The sequence below is a fragment of the Sciurus vulgaris genome (assembly GCF_902686455.1).
Source record: "Sciurus vulgaris genome assembly, chromosome: 2".
NCBI lineage: Eukaryota > Metazoa > Chordata > Mammalia > Rodentia > Sciuridae > Sciurus > Sciurus vulgaris.
The window spans coordinates 25,920,469-25,942,676 of NC_136462.1; the positions used below are offsets into that span (position 1 = coordinate 25,920,469).

General features: G+C 40.5%; 1 protein-coding gene across 19 annotated transcripts in view; it reads right to left on the reverse strand.

Annotated features, from left to right (window-relative positions):
- NRXN3 (neurexin 3) overlaps nt 1-22,208 on the reverse strand; it is a 1,486,572-nt gene that overhangs the window by 1,107,486 nt on the left and 356,878 nt on the right. For all 19 annotated transcript variants that reach the window (XR_013761785.1, XR_013761786.1, XM_079126730.1 and 16 more), the window contains exon 4: nt 3,399-3,700. Coding sequence is in view for 17 of the 19 variants with exons in the window: in XM_079126730.1 (XP_078982856.1) it covers nt 3,399-3,700 (302 nt within the window). In the remaining 2 variants the exon portion in view is untranslated. The remainder of the gene's footprint in view (nt 1-3,398; nt 3,701-22,208) is intronic.

The following is a 22,208-nucleotide window of genomic DNA, read 5'->3' on the forward strand; positions in this document are numbered from 1 at the left end:
GAAAGAACTTAATACCAATATATGGGTGTTTAGTTTCTGGTTTTCACACAAATCTGACTACATAGATGGATTACATGATGACATTCTTCTAGAAGGAATTTAAACATTCACAGGTCTAACCTAGCAGAGGAGGCTCCAAGGCACAGCATACTCTAGGTTTCCCTGGGTAACTTAAAGATCCATGACCCCCCTGATTTTTGTGAGTTTAAGTGGCTGGAGGATATTCTCCCTTTTCCTTTATTACTCTTGGTTTTGGATAACCGTCAGAATACATCAAAAGAGTTAATCTTGTTTATTACCCAATGAGGTTATCATCTTATTTACTTTGCAGAATGCTTCCTGTTGGAATTGCTATCCCCTACTCCTCTTGAACATTGCTTTTCATGTTGTTTAGCAGTTTCTTGCATGGAGAACAGGGAGAACAGCAGGTTAAACATGTTTAGAGAAGCCCTACAATTCGTCTCTTCTTGCTAATTTCAAATGCTCAGTTGCCAGCACACCCTGAACTTGGAGGTTGGAAAGGTAGCAGACATTTAACCCTGCTTCTATGTTCATGGTTTAACAAAAGTGGTCCCCAGAGGTAAAGTGATTAACGGGAGGGGTGTGACCTTGGACTCAGGTGAGGTAAAGGGCAAAGCCTCCTACCTGCAAATACGAATACACCAGTAGCTCAATCTTTAGTTCCAGCTCCAGTTTGGGACAGATATAAATAGTCCACATTCCTTCTTTCAATATGAAGCCCCAATAAAGTACCTGGGTTTGTGAGTTGCCTTAAAGGCAGAACCATGAATTGATGACCATGAAGGAAGAGATGAGAACAGTAGTCCCTGTTTGGTAACGGCTACTCTAGGAAACTCATCATACATTTTCTTCATATAAATTTTTGCCACAGAAGCCATTTGCTCTCATCCCCCCAAAAGTGCAGGAGACTGCCATAAGCTTGTTATCAAATATCTATGAAGCAATTTACAATCTATTTGAAAATGACTGGGACTTCTCACTCAATTGTGTCCTAAAGAACTCAAAAAAGATGTTATAAATATTTTTAATGAGCAAAATAATAATCTTAGATTACTCAGCACTGGAAGAATCGTGTTTGCAAGACCAACTCTGCTTTTCAGAGATTTTCTTTCCGCAAATTGCATTTGGATGCAAAACACAGTCAGGATATCCATGAGGTCCAATTTTAGGGGTGTTTTTCAAACAAGATTACTACTTTCTCTGTCAAGAAATACCTCAAGACCTTAGTATCTCTGAGGCCATGTCCAGAACAAAAAGCTGTATTAACTGCATCCTTGGCACTAGACAGAAGCAGTCACCTCTGGGACAGAATGCTCAGCCAATAAATCATCTGCACGTCACTGTGAGTCTAGCACCCAGCCCAAGGATGAGCTCATAATCCTTCTGGAACATAAGGTGCTTTGCATATTTAGCCACCACACATGGCTGAGGAGCATTGCAATCAGCATTTCACAAATGGAAACTGTGCTATAGGGAGGTTAAGTGGCTTGTCCAAGGGCACAAAGAGGAGATGGGCCTTAGAAGTTGGAGGAGAGCACAAACCATCCAGGGTGGTTTCCTCAGATTGCTCTGACTAAGACATCACAACCAATATTTGAATTAAACTCTAATTTATCCCCTTTAGTCTAAAGGATTTACTTGGGGCTTGATGCTATTTAGAAAAGTGATTTTTAGTAGAAACAAAATTGAGCCTTTCTCAGGCAGATTGGAATCATTCTAGAATAGCTAGGCAGTGTGTGGAGAGAGAGATGACTTGGTAGGAACTGTGACCTGATATCATTCCCCCGTACATCAAAAGTTTCCCCTCCACTAATGACTAAAGGGTGTTATTCTGTACCTGCCAATCAAAACTGGCAGAAGGTCATATTTCATTTTTTTGGTCTAGTCTCTACAGTTCAGGCATATTAAGCCCTTCCATGTCAGCAAATAGAAATTTCACTTGTATTCTCTTGACAGATGAGAAGTTCTCTTCTGGGTAACTATGGAGAGGGTCATGAAGGAAAACATCAGCAATAGGTTCTTTGGCCATGGAGGGAAAACACAGAATAATGACTCAAGAGAGTTAAATTCACATATATTAGGAGGGTTGGGGATTCTACGTCTTGCATTACTTAGCATCTTCACCACAGATAGAATGGACTCTCCCAACCAGGTGGTTTTCTTGACATACTTAAGTGTGGAAATGAGTGTTTTGACAATTGTGCTTTTCCAAACATGTGTCGGCCTCCACCATTTGTTTAGCATTACTTAGGAGTCACACTTTTATCAAACAGAAAACATATGCAAACACCTGTCAAGTCTTATGCTTTCATGTTTACGTGCGAAGGCATTAAATCATAATGCTGGAAAAAATTTGATAAGCACTTTCTGGAAAATTGCATAGTGCTTTCTGATTAATAAAGGATGAATGCTGACCAGCTGGGTTTTGTGTCAGATTCACAAGTAGAAAAAGCAAGTAAAAAGAGCAACAAGGAAAAGGCGATCTCAGCACAGACCTTGACTCTTACAGGAAATGCTTGTCTTTTATGGATATTTGCTGATAAGTTATTATTAGTAGTAGTAGTAGTAGTTATGGCATTGAAAACATCTTCCCTTGATTCAGGCTTTCTGAAAGTGTTGTCACCTGACGGAGTGGCCTGCTTAGAATCAGCAAGCGATGGGAGTTCTCAAGCACGGACAGAGTCAGGAAGGCAGCCTCCAGGGTTGACATTTTTATTTGGGTCTTTCCACTTTCCAGGCCTCCCAGGCAACTGAAGAGTCTTGGAGGTAGATACAGGGGAAATAAGGTAGGACCACCACATTGCATCAAGGAACAGAGAAACAGGAATTCAGAAAGATCCCAGCTAGTTAATTCCAAAGCCAGAGATTAATTTAACAACTGGGGGGAGGGGGGGAGTAGGGATGATAAATTAAAAGGAGGAGAAAAAAGGATTTTCTGGAGGAAATTAAAATTATGGCATCATGGCAATGGCTAACTTAATTAAAAAGAAAAACATATTCAAAGAATGAGGAAAATCCATCAAGCTGCAGAAACAAAATGCTATCCTTAATTGAATTTAACAATAGCATGATAAGATTCAAATGTAATTAAGAAAATGATAAAAGGAAAGCAGAATTAAAAGGATGAAAGTACTTATCACTTTTATTATCTATACAACTGATTTTTTTTATTAAAATAACAAGCACAAATGGAGAATTGAAGACCGAGGAGAAACATTTTAATTGTTTTCCTTGTGGAATTGCAAAGACTGGAAAAAAGGTTAGTTTTTAATATATCCAAACCCAATCTCTACCCCGCTCCACCTCACCAGTCACCTGCTTCACAAACGTTCTACCTAAGATGAGCCTGCCAGACACTCTCTCCCCTCAGCCATTACCTGCCGGAGGTTGCGTGTCACTTTGACATCATGCCAGGCGTTGTCGTTGAATTTTCCATTCACTGGCTCCACAATGGCCTCAAAGGCCCCGGAGCCCAGGTTAATGACCAAGGAGACCGCACCATCCTTCAGAGCCAGGTTGACATAGTCAGCCGACTTGCCCGTGTGCAAGATGAGCCCGTTCCGCTGCCAGGTCTTGAAGGAGAGGGTGATTTCATCACTGCTGCTCTGGATCGGGTTCTGAGACAGGTCGTAGCACAGGTACTCTGAGCCTCGGAAAGTGGCCACATTCTCCTCTCGAGCTGTAGGAAACAAAGAACAGAATGTAGTCAACACCTGCCTAGCAAGTGTGAGATCTATGCAACCACCAAGGAGAACACAGCCCAAGGGCACTGCCCCTGTCCTTGCACTCATACCAGCTCAGCACTCCCTCTGGCTTGCTCCTGAGTATCAGCAAACCTAGCAGAGCAGGTGATAGTGGAGAAACTGTGCATCTACACAAGAGCAGAAGACAAGCAAGATGGAGCAAGGGAGCTTGCTGCCTTCCCTTTCCAATGTTCCCAAAGAAACACCTAAAGAGAAATTTCATGCAAAGTGGTCAAGTAGGGCTCACATTGCTTTTGCTTCAGTGATGGCTTTTAAAAGCTTGTAGAAGAACTGGTTTAGAATGGATAATTAACTGTTCTGACAAAGGACTCTCTAACTCTAGGTACTTTTTATTGACCAATAACTAAAAATCAATTACCCTGAAAGAATTGGCCCTGGTTTCCATCCATCAGTAACTCAGCTAACTTTGGTTTCTATGGTAAAATCCTGAGCCCAATGAATCGTGACTGAGTTATTATGTAGAAGGTTGAACCTAAGAAGTGGACCAAGCAGGTGAGGAAAGGAGAATAGAATGAAATTTGGTAATATGCTTTAGCAAGACAACAGTAACACTCTTCAACTCAAGCAAAAGAAATTTCTGCTTGTGGGGGTGGTTCTCCTTTTAGATGGCTCTGGTTAGAAATTCCCATGGCCACAACCATCCCCCAAATATAGGGGCCACAGATGGCATTTCAGTGGAACCCCAGATCACATTTCAGACTCTGAAACCCTGTAATTCCCACCCCCCAAATCCCTAAGCCTGATTGTATAGGCCTCCTCTCTGGATTCATCTTTCTGTAGACAAACCAGAATATCAATATGGATACCTCAAGGTGTGAGAGGGAGATATGGGAAACTCTTCACAAGAGTGTGGATGGAGTTTGACCATGTGGGCTGGAATAGCCACGTGCATTTTGACTAAACCCTTTGTAATAAAGGAGAGAGCTAAGGATGAAGAAGAGAAAGCAGGTGGCCAACCAACTGAGGATCAGGGGGAGGCTGGTTCTCCTGGCAATGCTATTTCTTAATGCAAAACTCCAAAGAATCCAAAAGTTCCCACCCAGAACCTGGTTTTCTAGGGAGTTACAAAAGTAAATTTGACAAAGTAAGAGAATAGGGATATGATTAATCGTTTGTTTATGTGACTTGTAATTTTGTTACACAAAACATGGAGTACAATTTGTCTTCTTGCGGGGTAGCCTCACTTAAGACTGCACTACTTCATACCAGGGTTGGTCAAAAGCTATCAAAAAGCACCTCATTAATGGGAAAGAAAAAATTGGCAACAATAGAAGTCTTTATATGCAGATTTCCTTCTGCAAAGTAGGTTGAAAGAATTCTATTTTCCCTGCCAGAACTACATTTCAGTACTATTAACCAAAGTCAAGTTCATAACAGCTCAGATCCCTATCAACCAACATAGCCCTACATCAAATACTTAATAAAAATAAAATACAAGCTGCTCATGGTGCACATGCCTGTAATCCCAGCAGCTAAGGAGGCTGAGGTAGGAGGATCATGAGTTCAAAGCCAGCCTCAGCAAAAGTAAGGCATTAAGCAACTCAGTAAGACCCTGTCTCTAAATAAAATACAAAGTAGGGCTGGGGATGTGGCTCAGTGGTCAAGTGCCCCTGAGTTCAATTCTTGGTACCCAAAAAGAAAAGGGAAAAAAAAAAAGAAAATACGTATTTTCTCATCATGAAGTAAGAACTATAATCACTCATTATGTAGAGATACAATGGCTCACTCCATACTCCAGAGAGTTAAAAAAGGATGAATTTCTTCTGCATGTTCCAGAGGGTCTCAGTGGTATGTGTCTACCAGCATGATTCTGTTTATACACATACAAACACTGGCATAAGCAAAGTCATCTGTCTACCTCTAACTGACTGCACAGTAATGGCTTCTCCATGTACTCAGGAACAAGTACCTCTCAGCACATAACTCATGTCTGATGCATTTTATCAAAATTAGCACCCCCCAGTCAGAAAGCAGAAATTCAACTCTGTCTGCATGTTTGAAATAGCTCCATCTAATCCTCTGCTACCCTATCATCATGATATCTCCTCTCATTTCTGAAGTAATGGCTTTGTTAAAATGCAATGGGACAACAGACCTGGAACTGGACTAGAGTACATGATAAATTAAACACAGTTATCACAACTAAGCTCTTTTCCTAGAGACACAGACTTGCACAGAGGCAACTACTGGCACATCCTTGATACCACACAGGGTATACTAATGGCCATCTTCTATAAATATCTAAGTTACACCTGTGTGCCCACTGAACTGAAGTAAACAAGCAAGGAAACAGTGCCCATAAAGAGAAGCTTACATTCATCATCGAGTCTCTTGAAAGAGGAAGACTTGACACAAAGCAGCAAGGCACCAGGAGATTATTTAATATGATGCTTAATATTTTTCAAATAATTAGAGCATGGGGTCTGTCAAAGTAAATGTTAAGGCTCTAAGGGATTTTAAGGATTGTCTAATTCAATGCCTTCATTTTATTAAGGAAGAAATTGATGACTGGGAATAAGTGAGTTACCCAAGATGACCCAGTTAGTTTGTGTCATCCAGCCTTGAAGCACCTCTGGATTTGTCTCCAAACATCAGTTCCGTGTCCCTTCACCATCACCATGGATAGTCCACGTGCTTCCACTCTACTTCTCCATGGTCATGAATGATTCCATGGAGCCAGGGCTTACGAACCATCCAAGAGCTGGGATAAATGGAGCCAGAAATGAATGCCTCTCTTCCTGTATAAATCACACTTTCTCACCATAAGAAATATTTCATTTTCCCCTGTGCTTAAAAGAACTTCTTTTATATGGAAGATTACAGGGGGAAAAAAAGACATCAGCAAAGAGAAGAGAATATCACAATAAATAAATAAGATATTAAAAAAACCAATGGGAAAAGGAAACTGTCTATGCAAATTACATGCATATTTATGCTAATATCCATGCAAATATACCAAGGAAAATTTTTTGTAGTCAAGTGCATTCCTTTGCAAGTATCTAATGGAAATAGTCGCAACAGGTCACAGCCTTCTCAATCTCTCCATTCAATGATTCATTTTCTCAGTTTACCTCTGCCCTGGGCCAGAGGAGATGACCAGGAGCATGTCGCCCACCAGGAGTTCTCCTCCCTCAGCTGTCCTTAACAAACAAAAGACAACTGAAAAGTCCTCTCTGATTCATATTTTAGATAAGCAAACTTACTTCATTTTTAGTTTCTGGGATAACTTCTTCCTGAGTGTTAGGAAGAGAGACCCAGCAAGGAAGGACCCAGTCTCACAAAACAAATCCAGGGCTAGGAGGGAGAAAGAGGAACGACCTTGAAGAAATTATTCTTTTGTGCCCTCCCATTTGACATACTTTTTCACCTAAGATCCCAACCTATCTCAATTTTCTTCCAGCAGCTGAGCCTCAGGCACTTTCTTATCACCTTGAAAAACCATACTAGGTTGACAATCAACATAACCAAAAAGGGGAAACCAGATAATGATAGGTACACATTTCTAAGTCCATTCAATTCTCCAAACCCTCCATTAGAAAAAAATGTAATAGTGCCCCAAATCTGTTTTCTGTACATGGTGTTTACATTGAGAAGGAGGTTGAAAAGACAATGCAGTCACCTTGTATGTATTCAGGCTAAATAGGTAGAGAAGATGAATGCAGGGGATTATATAACCCAGTGCACAGTGGCTTAGCAGACAGCTATGACTTGGCGAGAGAGACAGAAGGCGCTGACACAGCTAACAGACAACTAGATCCATTGAAATTATATCACCCCCAAGTTTACAATCAATTGCATGTTAAAATAAAAGTGCTTTTCTCACTGCATGAAAAAATAGCTCAACTCCATATGACAACAAATCATTTATCCATTATTTGTAAGTGTCCAATTGATTAAACGTAGATGCAATCTAGATATGTATAATTCAGAGATTTTAAATCAGTTTGTATAAGATACGTAAAGTACTGATCTTTCAAATGGCTCGCTAATCGAAGTACTGATATATATGTGTGTAACATTAGCAGGCATTTACTCAAATTTTTTTCTCCACTCTTCCCCCAATAAACAGCCAACTAGTGATTTATATAATAATAGCTATTTTTCTGAGAAATTTCAAAGTAGAGTAGAATATTCAGTGTTATAGTTTCTAACTATGTAATATAAAAAGTGTGGGCTGTCGATTCCTGGTGGCTTGGTATCTTAAGGACCCAAACTATATTTGAGATCAGAAAATTTGGATCTTACACTGAAGGATATGAAGAACCATTGCATAATTTTACTGAGAAGACTCCAAGATTATGCAATCTTTAAAAAACACATTTGAACCCCTTTTCTAGGGTGCCTGGGATTGATTGTTCAGTAAAAATGTTGATGCCATTCCTGGAGTGAGGTTTGAATTTCACTGAGCAGAAATGGAAGCAAAAGATTCCTAACAGGAACAGCCTAAGGAAATGAGAGGCAGAGATTCTGGTAAGCCAGAAACCACAGGAGGAAGTCAAAGTGTGGATGCATAAGATCAAGTACAAACAAGGAAGATCAAGGACCAGAGGCAAAAATTGAGAGAAAAGGGCACAGCATTAGACAAAAAAAAAAAAAAAAGGGCTCAAAATGAGAACATTTCAGGCTTGGCTATAGAAGGACTCCAGAGCCATTTGCAGACATTCACAGATTTCTAACCCTGTCACATATTTTTAAATGCTTTCTTAATCATTATTGGTATTCTCTCAACACTCTGCGAGGTCAGTTTGCTGTAACTAATGTGAGGAAACAGTAGCACATGGAGTTGGATAGTTTTCCAACCCACTAGGGAGAGCCAGGTACCGATTCTTATTCTATTGCTTTTGCTACTCCAACACACCCTGATTTTGCCAGAAGCTCAAATCCCCAGGACAGGTGTCTAATACTCCACATCTGAGGTTCTGGAGCTACAGGAATTTCACCCTGTCAAAAGATGAATGACAATGACGAGGAAAAGCACACCCAGGCAGTGGGCACCTAAGCAGGGAAGCAGGGGAGTGGGATGACTTTTGCTCCAAATTCTCCAGCACCAGGTTGGAAAAGGTCAGACACTTGGAAGAGCCCATTAAAATGCTGACCCCTCTGGAGGGGTTGTAGCTAGAGGCCCAGAGCGGAACACCTGCTGCACTCCAGTGAAGGAGCTAGAGTCAGCTCCCTGCTGATGAGACTCAGGGAGGAAACTGCACTCATCATCCATCCTTTGTCCTTCAAATGGGCCTCAGGCAGCAGTGGGGGACTTCCTCCACTCTGTGCAAAGATAACCCTGGCTGCCCATCCTAGCCTGGCCCACCAGAAGCTAATGAGGCACAAAAACAAGCAACTATTGCTTCCCTCCCTGACAGACATGGGATGGCCTTTGGTCCTCAGGCTGGCCTGGGGACTCATTTCCTCTGATTTCAGGAACTCAGCAGGGGCCAGATGTGCCCTTCCACCTTCATAGCTGCAGTGAGAGGTTATGGGTTCTCACAGATCACCTTGTCTCTCTGGTCACTCTTCCCTGGGCAAAGAAGCCTAGAGGATGGCAAAAGCCGTGAGTCCAAGGCCCGGGTATACAACTGCAGACAGAGGTAAGTCTACAAGTTAACAAGAATTCTGCTCATTCCTGGGGGAAGGAGAAGGCAGCTCAGGGGCAGGGCTTCATATTCACTCAATCCTGAAAGGTGCCCTGGGCAATTGGGCTGCTGTTCTGGCAAATGAACAAGGCAAGGCAGGTATGAGTTTGTTCTTGTATGATTCTATTACCTTTCCATGCAGCCTGCTAGGAATCCAGCATGTAGAACCAGAATACCTACCACTAACGGCCCCTTAGGAGCTGTCGGCAGACACTTGAATTGTCTGTTGGGTTGTACAGTGATTGTCTTTACAAAACCAAGGGGAAGGTAGAAATTCTTTTATAGAGTAAATTCTCCTATATATCCCTAATAACATTTCTCACTAGAATTGGGAGAGAACACACCAATTGAGGTAAAAAGACAAAAGACTGTTCAAATGACTGTATTCGTGGTTCCTCCTGGCCCATTTCCCTTGCAGTATATTTTGGGGTCAAACAAAGCCTTAGGAAAGATCAAACTGCAGGGCCAGCCCCCACAGACAGATGATGGCATCCTTTACCTGCCACATCCCATCACACAGGTATTTTAAAAGCAGAGAGTACCAGCAGACAGGAAATTGTGTTGCTATGAGCAAGCCACACTACAAAAGAAAACACATAGGAAATCTGACCTCCTGAGGCCATTTCCAACCCTTATCCTCAGACTCTTTGTAGGAAAGATGCAGAGGAGAAATAAATGGACTTTTCCACGCTGCCTGGGTCACTCACTAGCCTGCAGATGCTTCTTGAAAGTGATGAGAAGGAAAACAGTAAATCAAGTTGTCACTTGGAAAATAAACAGCCAGCATCCTGGTGAGGGAAGCTGCCTCAGTCCACAAAAGAATGGCCTGGAAAGCCACGCTCCACTGAAATCACTCGAAAGCTAATGGCATCCTGAAGACTGCATTGCTTGCAAATGCATTAAAAAGTTAAATTTTTGTTCATCCATTTAAGGAATAAAGATTCACCGGTGCCTACTATGCACCAGGTGATGTGCCCAGTGCTGAAGGCACTTATGTCACATGGCAACCCTGAGAGTAGGAGTAATTAGCTGACATTTTATAAAAGAAGAAAAATGGCAAAACTCAATAATTTGGAATGCCTGCAAAGTGCCAGGCCCTGACATGGGCACCCTGTGCATCTGGACTGCAGAATTGGTGCATGGATTGTAATAATAAAGGCTTTGAATCGCAAGAACTGGATTTGACAACCAACTCTGGAAGGAACCTAAATCTACAAACCTAAGTTGTAGCTTATTACTGAATTTCTCTAACCCTTAGTTTATTGCTTTACAAGATGGGAACAACCGAAGTACATCTTTCATAGAGTTGTTGTGAGGCATGAACACTGGCCCAGTTCCCAGCCTTAGAAATGTTAGCTATTATTGTCAAAAATGCAGACGCAAAACCAGTAATTACAATTCAGTGTAGTGAATGTTTTCTAGGTGAGATGATCACCCAGAAGAGGGAATAGCTGACCCTGAGTGTTAGGAAAGGATCCATACAACAGATCAGACTTAAGATGTCTCCTAGAGTGGAAGAGTTCACCTATAAGAGAGGACTAAAGCAGCACATGCACAGGTGTGCTCACTAGAAAAGTGCAGAGGACTCAGGGGATGCTGAGAAGTTTCATGTGGCTAGAGACACATGTGTGCAGTGTTCAAGACCCTGGGTGGGGTCATAATCCTGGGAATGAGGAACCAGCAGAGAAGAACTTTGCCTTTTGAGTGGCACAATTATACTTGTATCAGAGGTTCAGTGGTTGGACAATAAGCCAAAGAGGTGAAGAGGGATCCAGGAGACACTTCCAAGGAAGAGAAATGTTTACTAAGAAACAAAGTCTGTAATCAACGTGCTGCATATGCCTTCCTGCCTGCCCACTTATAAGAATTTATGTAATATGCTGTACATTTTATTTTCCCTTAACCACCAGATCCATACAAGTAAAACTGTAATTATGCTTTTTTCACTGCCAGCTTCTCATTTTAATTGCTGGTCAGTCAATCAAGCAAGCATTAAATACAAATAGTGCACTCTATCTTGTGAATGGGGAATCTATTTTCCCTGTCCCTACGACTCCAGAAGAATGTTTCCTCCCCATTGCCTGGAGCACAAACACTGTGACCTTCTCTTTATTCGTTAATTCCCCAGTGAGAGGAAAAGTAATATAGTAAGGGTCCCATACCCATAGGATGGCATCCCTTAGTCATGTGGTCACTAATCCCAGACCTGCCTTTCTCCCTTGGATCTGCTCTTCCTCAGCTTGGGATTTCTCTAGACTGCCCTGATGAAAGCCCATAGTAGACTCTGGCCTAAGGAAGAAGGCTGACTCTTTTCCAGTCTTTTGCCTATTGCCAAGTGGATGAGTTTAATTCAGAGGAAAAATTTCAAGGAAGCCTAAGCTAACTACAAGTCAGAGCCACATTCTCTAACATAGCTAATAGCAATGGAGCAACTGCACTGATTTCTGGGGCCTTGACATGACCATGGATTTGACACTTGTGTCGTCTTTTCCACAACTGCTTCAGAAATCAGAGTGGAATGCCATGATTATCTCCTCAGAAGCCAACAAACATTGAATCAGACACCAAAATTTAAAAATCAGAAGAAATAAAGGATACTAAGAGGCACTTGGATTGTTTCCATAATACAAAAAGAGAGACACATTTGGAAACACATTAGGTCAACGAAAAGCAAATATATCACTAATTTTAAGGCTAGGCCTGTGCCCAATATTTACCAAAGGCAGTATTTTTAGCTTTTGAAATTTTTTATTTAAAAAAAATTACAGAAAATCTACCATTCACCCACAAGCCTACATATTCTGTCACTCTTGTCCTACTCCCAAAACAATAATCTGCATGTTTATGCTGTTTTATCAACCTATTTTCTTTTCTCAAAGTCACACAATAACTAAGGCAATTATACTGGAGTACCGTACACCATATTGTGATTTCTCATTCTGCAGACTAAATCTCTCCTTAGTTGAGGATGAGGGGGAAAAAATTACACGGAGTGAGAGAAGAGAAGATGATGGACTATAATGATAATAAAAACAAACTCAGTAACAATGAAAGACATCCATAGTGTACCTAGAACAGTGGGACATAAGCAATGCTGTTTTTTGTTTTGTTTTGTTTTTGCTGTTTGTTTGTTTGGGGGTGTTGTGATTCATTTTAGAGAAGCACACACTGAGCCTAATTGTTTTCAAAACAAGATACTCGATCAACATATACCTGTTCAGAAAGGAATACACAAGTCATCAAAGGTTCACAAAGTTTTGCAATTTGCACACAGCTATTTCATACAGAAACAGTAACTATGGAATTTTGAATATCTAAATGAACTTTTGAAATATTTTTTTTCTATTAAATCTTCTTTACTTGACAATGAAAATGTGCGAAGACTCGTCCATCACAGATCATCAGCACAATGTAGAAGAAACCTTGGAAGATTTTCTAAGCTACCTCCTGCCTCAGTAAATCTAAAATTAAGTTATCTTATTGGTTAAACTCTCCACCTTTCAGCATTCAGAGAAAATTGCTTGTTATGAGGAAATCCCTACAGGTATTTCAGGAGCCAAATAACTGTGGTCCTCAAACAGGAAAGTAGGATGTGGAAAGCTACCAAACTTCATCTAAGTGATCGATGGGGAGGTTGAAGGTGTTGACTGCATGTACATTTACCCAGGATTTCCTTCATTCATCTCCAAATACAGAAGAATAATAAATAGAAATTGTAGGTGGCAGATAAAGTTTAGCTCCCCTGATTTATCCACACAAACACACATATACATACACATAGTGATCATCAAACATTATATATTATCACTTTATTGATATATGACAACAATAGAAACACATATATAAGAAATATAGCTATCAAGTTCTTCCTTTTAGGAGAAAAAGAAGAAACAGAACCAGGGTAGGGCAGGGGTTCAAATAAGACTAAGTCTTTATAAAAGAATATAAAGTAAAAAAAAAAAAAAAAAAAGTAGACCAAATAAAAATCCATTCAATTTAAGTAATTGCTAAACCAATGTCAATAAAGTCCTCTGTAGGGTCTCTGCATTTTGTGTTTGGATTATTGCATACTTTTCAAAAAAGTTACAGGTCTGCAGATGATTGGAAAAAGACACCTAATCACTCAATCAATCTGGAGCGATCCTTTGATTATTTTATAAGGGATGTTAACTCAGCAGCCTTATGCTGTAAGCAGCAATTTTTCAGAGCTTTTCAAAATCTCCCGTGTAGCCCAGATAGTGTAAAATAAAAATGTGCAGAATTAAATTGAAATGCTGTTGAATTGATCGCAATGATTCCAGTCTTTGGTTTCCCCTCCTGCCCCTTGCTGCCTTCCCCCTTCCTAAAGCTGCACTGTGTCTTGGCCTCACAGAGTCAGCCTGGCTACCTGGAGGGCAAGGGGAGAGATTGCTGAGGGAAGCTGAGGTACCGCAAAGTCATCTGAATTTCTAACCATGTGAGAGTTCTACAGAAAACACTGGACACCCACCAAGGCTGGAGTCTGGGATGTGTCACATAGACATCTGCCACAAGCCTCTGCACTCCCTTTATCCCTCCACAGCAGAATAGAATCATGGTAGTTCTTTAAGAAAGTCCCCACTGAGAAACCTGAAACTGTACCTACCCCCTGGTCTCCCCCTGCAGGGGAGGGCAGGCAGCCCAGGCCCTTTGTTTGCACTGTGGGCTCTAGCCTGCAAGTCTAGACAGAGTGGCTTGTTAAGAGGCCCCGGAGTCAATGCCCTGGACAAGATCAATAAGGCTTTTTATGACACAATGAAAACTTTCTATTTTGTTCAATGTGGCTAATCTACCATTTCTGTGGTCCTCTTAAAGCTTTCAGGGCCAAGCTGGTGATTAAAACCCTATACAGAGACACTAACGGGGGAACTTTACCAATAACAAGGTACAAATCCTGGAAACCTGGGCCGTGCCTTCTTTTATAACTTGGTGTGCATTTCGTTTTCCTCCAAAGGAAATATACATGGCAGTGAGGACATGGAGGTTGATGCTGATAAAAATTAAAACTGCCCCATTCCAGGGTTTTCAAAGGAACAGGGATGCCAGGGCCTAGAGCAACATAGGATCTGAATGTAGAGGTGGATGGGGGTGGGATCCACTGGAGGAGGGGAGGGAGGGATGCAGATTTAAAAATCAGTGACTCGATTCAGGAAGCCTAAGTAAAGGAGAAAATCTTTAGTGGTCCCAAATTTAAGTACTTATTGTGTGTATAAAGCTTGAATGAAGTGTTTATTTCATTTTCTCCATTTCTTTATCTCAAACTATCAGCAGAGTCATTCTTAGGGACAGAAGTCTAGTGGCTTATTTTTCCCATAGTATGAATGAATAAGAAATTAACATTTATTGAACCAGTGTCATGCTCTGGGCTTTTATATAAAAGCTTGCATATAAATATATACAGAGGGTTCCAGTAACCAAGACTTGTTTTAATGATTTAAGATTACAAAAACACAAAACACTTCCTCCCTAGAGCCTAAGTAATATTAATAGAAATAATAGATGTATGTGTTCACATGTCATTTGAAAGGGGAATATTTTTATTGGGATATTTGGTATATTTCTAATTTAATCCTTATAAAAAGTCCTGTGAAATTAAGTTTTGCTAGCCCCACTTTACAGATGAATAAACTGAGGTCCAGAAGAAATTAAATTCTTGTACAATAGCACAGCTAGTAAGAAGCAGATCCAAAATGCAAACCAAGGTCAGTTTCCAAAAACAATGTACTTTCTATTAGACCATGCTGCCTTTGTGTAGGGCTGGGTATCTTTTGCAAAAACTCCTCTCAATAGTACTCCTGAAGAGATGGGCTATCCATTTCTTTAAAAAATAAAATAAGATACCCATTTGCATAGCATGTCACGTATCCTAAAGCACTTTCACGTACGTTATCTAATTTTGTAAGGTGTAAGTACCCTTCAGCAGCTGCTATACAAACCCCTGTCTGCTCAACAAAGCTTGATTTTCTGCACTTAGACTTATTAACCACAAATTTTGGGATGTGAATACAGATCATAAGACTGATGAGGAAAATCATGAGAATTATACACATTGGCAACACTTGAAATATATAAATACCAAAAGAAATATTATGTGAGCATAAATTTAAAAGTCCAATTTTGATGCATTGAATCTAAAATGGCAGCCCTCCTTTTAAGGCAGAAGGATTCACAAACCATTTACAGATATCACAACTTCTCTGAACAACTTATTCAAGACCCAATCACTGGACCCTGAGCTATGATACCAGAAGGCTACTATCAGAAATGCACTCAGTGCTTACACCAACTTAGTTGCAGAAGGGAAGAAAGGTAGTTGATTTGTGATTAAAAAGGATTATAAGACTCTCTGAAATGGAGATATGAATTATTTTAATTTTATAGCTTGTACCACCATATGCAATGGATATTTACATTTTCTGGGACATTCATTAATCTAAAATTCTAACCTTCTCCAGAAAAACTAGATAAGACTCATCAGTGATAATTTTATCCATGTGTTATGAGAAAACAATCATGATTTGAATATGTCAACTATGGTATGAAGACGTTGCATAGGAAAATCCAGACTTATAGAAATTGTGATGTTTATACATATCACCAGTTGATCAAGGTTTCTGACCACAGTTGTATAGGTGAATCAGAACAAAGTTAGGAGACTTAATTAGGATATACAAAGTCATTGTCTAAGACCTAAGAAAATGAGAATCAGTGGCTCATTCCTGCCAGATGGGTGAAATATCCATGTAGATATCAGCTAAGATGCATCTTAATATAAAAGTTGAAGTCAAAGATGAAGTTGACAAGACCTGGTTCTCTGATTGAAGACCTAGAAACTTGGGCTTATCTCTCTCCAGGAGTGATCAGGTCATGAGAGTTTGATTACACCAACTAAAATGAACATGAAAGTGAGGTAGACATCAGACTGCCATTATAATAATCTACATTGAAAATTGACTATAAAAAATTCTATAGTCTGCATTAGGATTGATTCCTAAAATATGGTATCAGGTAAAATGTCATGAATCCATGATTTATTTAGAAAAATAAGTAAAGTGTTACATGTTTTTATACAGCATTCATTCCACAAATATTTATGTCAGGCCCATACTATGCCAGACACTGCTAGACAATGGGAAAATAATGAAGAATGAATCTCTCTGGGGCCCATATGGATTTTCTATTTTATTCTTTCTGGTTTGGGTTTTGCAATTCCTATCTTTAATAAAACTGACAAAATTTGAGGATAACTGACAAAATTTGTTGGTGTAATTATATGGGGAAAAAAAAAAAAAACAATAGCCAACCCTATTTTGCTCCTTCCCTTTGTGTAAAACTTTTGTTTGTTAACAAGATCCAAAAGTTCTACAAACCACAGAACCAAAGAATCTTTTCTTTGTGTGTTGTTGGTCCAGTGTTGGCCAAAACATGGTGCCCTTCTTAAAAGGTTCACCGGATGCTTCAAATGAAGTATCCAATCATCCCAATTTGTTTGGAGATGGAAAGTTTCCCAGAATATGGAACTTTTAGTGCTAAAATGGGACACAAGGATGGTTGGTCATTCTACCATGGGTCAAATGTCAGATGATAAAAATGATGCATATCAAATCAAAACTTTCAGTTAGCTAGTATCATTGGCAAAGAAAGGGGACTGAATTCATGGGTCATTCTTATTTTCTTACCATTTCAATCTTGGCACTCCTGTTTTTGAAGAACTAATAAATCACATTAATGATATAAGGAATGTATTTGTGGTTGTGGCATATTAATTTTTCACTGATTATTTTCTTTAAATTTTAAGTAAAAGTTATCCTAAGAATAACCTACACTCCCCTTGGAGATTCAGAAGTCTCCTGGATTCCATGTACCTTGGAATCATCTACCTCATCATCAATTTTCACTATGCACCTATATGAATAAACACATTTTTCTTTCCCATTGTTTTGAATTTAGGATCACAAGCATCCTCTGTATTAGAAGCTAATTATGTTGTATGGAATGATTTATGCAAACAGAAGTGTTCCCTCAGGGATGACCAAGATGACTCCAGGAATAGGCAGAAGTTTCACAAAATGACAACCTCTGGGGATCCAGGTGTGGCTGAAAAGGTCTTTCTTCCATCCCAGAGTATTCCTTCTTCCTCCTTCCCCTCCCTGCAACCCCACTACTAGTGCCTCACCAGTGGAGACCACCCACCTGCTAGGGCCTTTCAAGTACCCCTTGATGATACCTGGCCACTTTACAAAAGAGCAATGACTCCCTGCCAACCTCAACTGAAGTAGAAAAATAAGAAGACATCAAAAAAGGTGGATGGAGAGGAGCCAGTACTTACTGTTGCTCTACTGTGTGCCTGGTACAGCAAAAGGCCCTTCACAAATACTGCCTTTTCAATCCTATAATCCCCTGAGAGAGTACGCATTATTATGCTGCTTTAGATGGCAGAAAATATTTATAGTTCTTTAGATGGAGAAGTGGGTGGTAATGATGGCGATGGCAATGATGACCGGCTATCATTTTTTGTTTGTTTTGGTCCTAGAGATTTAACTGAGGGGCACTTTACCACTGAGCTACTTTTTGTTTTTTATTTTGAGACAGGCTCTCCCTAAGTTACTTAGGGTCTCGCCAAGTTGCTGAGGCTGACTTTGAACCCCCCATCCTCCTGCCTAAATCTCAAAATTGTCTGAGATTATAAACTTGTGCCACTGTACCCAGCCAGCTGTTGTTTTTTAATCTATGTGTCAGAAGCTTTAGCTCTAGCATGGTATTAGGCAGACAATCTTTCACACAATCTTTAAAACAACATATTTAGTTATTATTATCTGCAGTTTTGAGGAGCAAAGCTAAGATTTAGGGGTTCATTGCTGTCCAATTAGAATAATGATAATACTTGACAATGAGGGAATTTAAAATTGAGGTTAGACTTGGCTCTCACTCTATCCTGGCTGCTCCTCCCACTGCAACAAGAGCTGGGTTTTGTGTAAGGGGCACTGGCCTGAGATCAGGAGCTAAGCAGCCCATTGTAGGATCTTTGAGGGGCCTCTGTGTTTGCTAATCTGGACAGCAACTCTCTTCCGATCATTTTTTCAAACCATGGTCTAGCCTTCTGGTTCCCTGATTCATGACAAGACAGATAAATTACAATGTAACCAAATTACATACTGTAAGACATAAAGCCACCTTTCTCTCCCGTGACAGGAATTTCCCACCTCCCAACAACCTGTCAATCTGTGTTCGCCCACCTCTCCCTTTACAGGAATTTCCGGTCTCTCCACCACCTGTCAATCTGCGTTCTCCTGCGCCTCTCACTTTACAGGAATTTCCGGCTTACGCTGCTGTAATCTTCCTGCCTCCCACACTACGTCCTAATATGTCATTGGTCCATCAGTCAGTCTATAAGAATTCTCCTCCGCGATTGGTTCCTCTCAGCCCGCGAAATTCCTATGTCTGAGAGAAACCTTGCACCATGTTTCTCTTTTTCTTTCTGCCCTTTCCCCCATGCAGATGTGAATCGTCTGCATGAAATAAAGGTTCCTTGTGTGAGACCTGTCTCTGTGGAGCATTTCTGGGAGCTAGTGACGAACCTTAACTGCGCCTTTATCGCCTAACACATACCACACATGGTTAACTTTTTGTACCAAAACTTCTTATTATATCCAAGCATTACTACACTTGGCACCAGTGAGAGCCAAATAAATATGGCTGACTAGATGTCATTTGAAGGCTTTAAGTTACTCATTCTATTGTTTATTCACTCATTCAACAAACGTTATTGAGAATGCTTGTCATAGGCAAGGTCAATGGGGAAAACAAGAGTCCTGTCAGATTTTAGGATGCTTTGTTTTTTAGGTAGGCTATGGTAGGGAGCGTCCTTAAGCCAGGTCATTGTGAAATGATGAAAACACATAAAGAATCATGTAACTCTAGAGCATCATTATTCATACATTTATTCTCTTTTCTCCCATTTCAGAAGATACACACCGTTTCTTTAAAAGCTCCATAGTATTCTATCATGAAATTTTTGATAGACAGGCTATATGGATGAATTTGAAGAACTCTGACTTTAGTTTGACCTCAAGGCATTTTCAGAGAAAAGAATTAACTAGTTTTCACAGCCGTGTCCAAGAATGGATACACTCCTGGCTTTCTATTTCTCAGACAGAATTGGTAAGGTGAAATATAAATATTAGCAATGGAAGCTACTTTAGAAACTACATTTTCTACTTCTTTTTTATAAGCATAGCATAGTTCATTGTTTTCCCAAAGTTATTGGCAATAGAACCAAGACCCAAACCCAGGCTTTCTGATTTTTATATAAGTGAGTTAAATAACTATGGTGTAGACACACGATAAGGGACAATCTTAGAAGTCTGATAAGCTGGATGCCTAATTCCCAGTTGAGTCCCTTCTCCAGGGTCTCCTGCTTGTGTGTCTCATGCAGATACATATTTTTGTCAATGCCACAGTATCACTGGGGGGCTCTTGGCAGCATCTGCCACTGGAGAAGGGTTCCATGAAGTAGCCGGATGCTCAGTGCTCACATGGTAAGCTGCTCTCCTGACGTCCACTGCCTTTCCACCCACTGAGCTTCTCTATTCCATCTCCCTGCAGCCGTGTAGACTCTATGAATTCAGGGAGGCAAACTGTTTAACAGACTCCAATCCAGTCTCCTGAAGGCCTTATCAGTGGTGTACAGCACCCCTGCTGACAGCTGACCTTTCCCACTGTGCTCAGGTCCAGGGAAAAAAACAAAAGCACCAAAGCAATTAAAAACAGTAAAAGAAGAGAGAGGGACAAATCAGAAACTCCAGCCTCATGCAGAGCATTCAAACATAGGATTTTTTTTTAAATGGAAGGAATAAAAGGAAAAAGGCAAAGATGATGAAACGAAAGACAAGCCAAGACAGCGAAGAAGGATAAGCAAAACAAGATTGGATTTTCCCAGTCCTCTTTATTTCTTTCCCTGATGGCTGCAGAAGGCATGAAAAGGCTGTTAATAAATCTGAGAACCATGCTGGCAAGGGAAAATGAAGAGGATAAGAAAAGAAGGAGCAGCTCTGGCAGCAATGACTTGTGCTATATAAAAGGCCTCTGCACTCTCCATGAGCCCTGACCGGCATCCCAAGTGCTGAGAATGCTCTTGACCTCAGGTGCTCTCTAAACAGAAGCTCCTCCCCTCCATAACGTAGGCAGCCAACCCCTTGGCCTGGTACCTATTCTAATGCAGAGACAGCCTCTGAAGGTCCCATGTTATTATTGCTTGACCATCACATCCCTTTCCCATTTCCTCTGAAATACATAAATCCAACATTAACATAGACCATCTGGGGGAGATACATAAATATTCATCCATGTAGACGTCAGAGCATTCTCAATGTTTTGCAAAATAACTAATTGTAAACAAATGTATAACCTTGAAAGCAAAGAAAACAATCTCTTTGGTTCTAAGTTTTAGTATTTACTTCAAAGGAAAAGACACTGATTTATCCCTTCAGTTCTCTGGACAGTTTAGGACTCATCTGTAATGATCACTTTCTTCGGGTCTGCGAAAGATGTATCTCATTTCCCTGGCCTGTGGACAGACCCTAGTACTTTACCAGATAGAGCAGGAGCTGAGTCTCCCCATTGCTGCAAAGGTGAAATAGAGATATGCACGATGGTTAGATCTCACCATATCACCAGCTACATAAAGGGAGGTAAACTTGAGAATAGTCCAGTGTTGTTGAAGTTCAAGTTCCTTCTCATCATCTTCTAAGTGGTTCTCTCGATTTGATTACTCCACATGGTTTATTCCCTTACAAGTTGCTTTTCTGGCTGCACTGTATAACAAGGGAGCTACTGGTTCTGAAAATCTGGCCACATGCTGAATGCCACATTCACTTCCTTGCCTGGACTACAAATAATAGATAAGGGCTATTATAGTCTTCTCCTCCATGAGTGTGGGAGTTGAGGCTTTGTAATCTGCCCATGGTAAAAGGAAAAATTGGGGCTGGAAACTAGGTTTAGTTGAACCCAAAGCCTTTGTTCATCCCTTACCATTGTCCTATACTGCCTCATCAGGTAACTTTGAGCCTCATGTGCACATAAAGTGAGACTGACAAGTGAATACCTGGTCTGCAGCATTGGAGCCTACTTTAGCCTTCCAGGCATTCAGGCCTGGGCGGGTTCCAAAGTTGTGACTGATACTGTCCAGTGTCATTTGTCCTTCACATGCAATGGAAGAACTGACCAACCTAGAGGCAAGAAAGATTCCCTTTCAGCTCCTGTGTGTAGGATCTTACCAGATGTAGGAAACCCAGCTAAGTCCAAAGAGGTACTTGCCTCCCTGGCAGGTACAAGGAGGTCAGCAACTATGTAGTGAGGGATATTAGCATACCTGGCCTTCTATCAATCACAAGTGAAAACAAACAAAACAAAACAAAACAAAACCCAAGAACATAGCCTTAACTATGTATCCATGGCTACACCTGCCACTGTGTAACAGGAAAACTAGCCCCCCTTGCCAGGCCAGGACTCAGTAAAATCATTCCAAGGAGAACCTTTTCCATCTCCTCTTCCACCCACATCTATTCTTCTCTTTCAAGTGCTTAATTCCTGCAGAGGACAGTGCTGGTCATGGCATCTTATCATATTAATACCTTAGGGGGTAGCAATCCTATGAGTTGCTCTATTTGAAGTCCATCACCTATGGGTTATGAAGAGAAAAATAATCCCTTGTGATTTTCATTAAGTATAGACACATCTTTTTTTTCTAATTTATGTTCTTCACAACCAGAAAGAA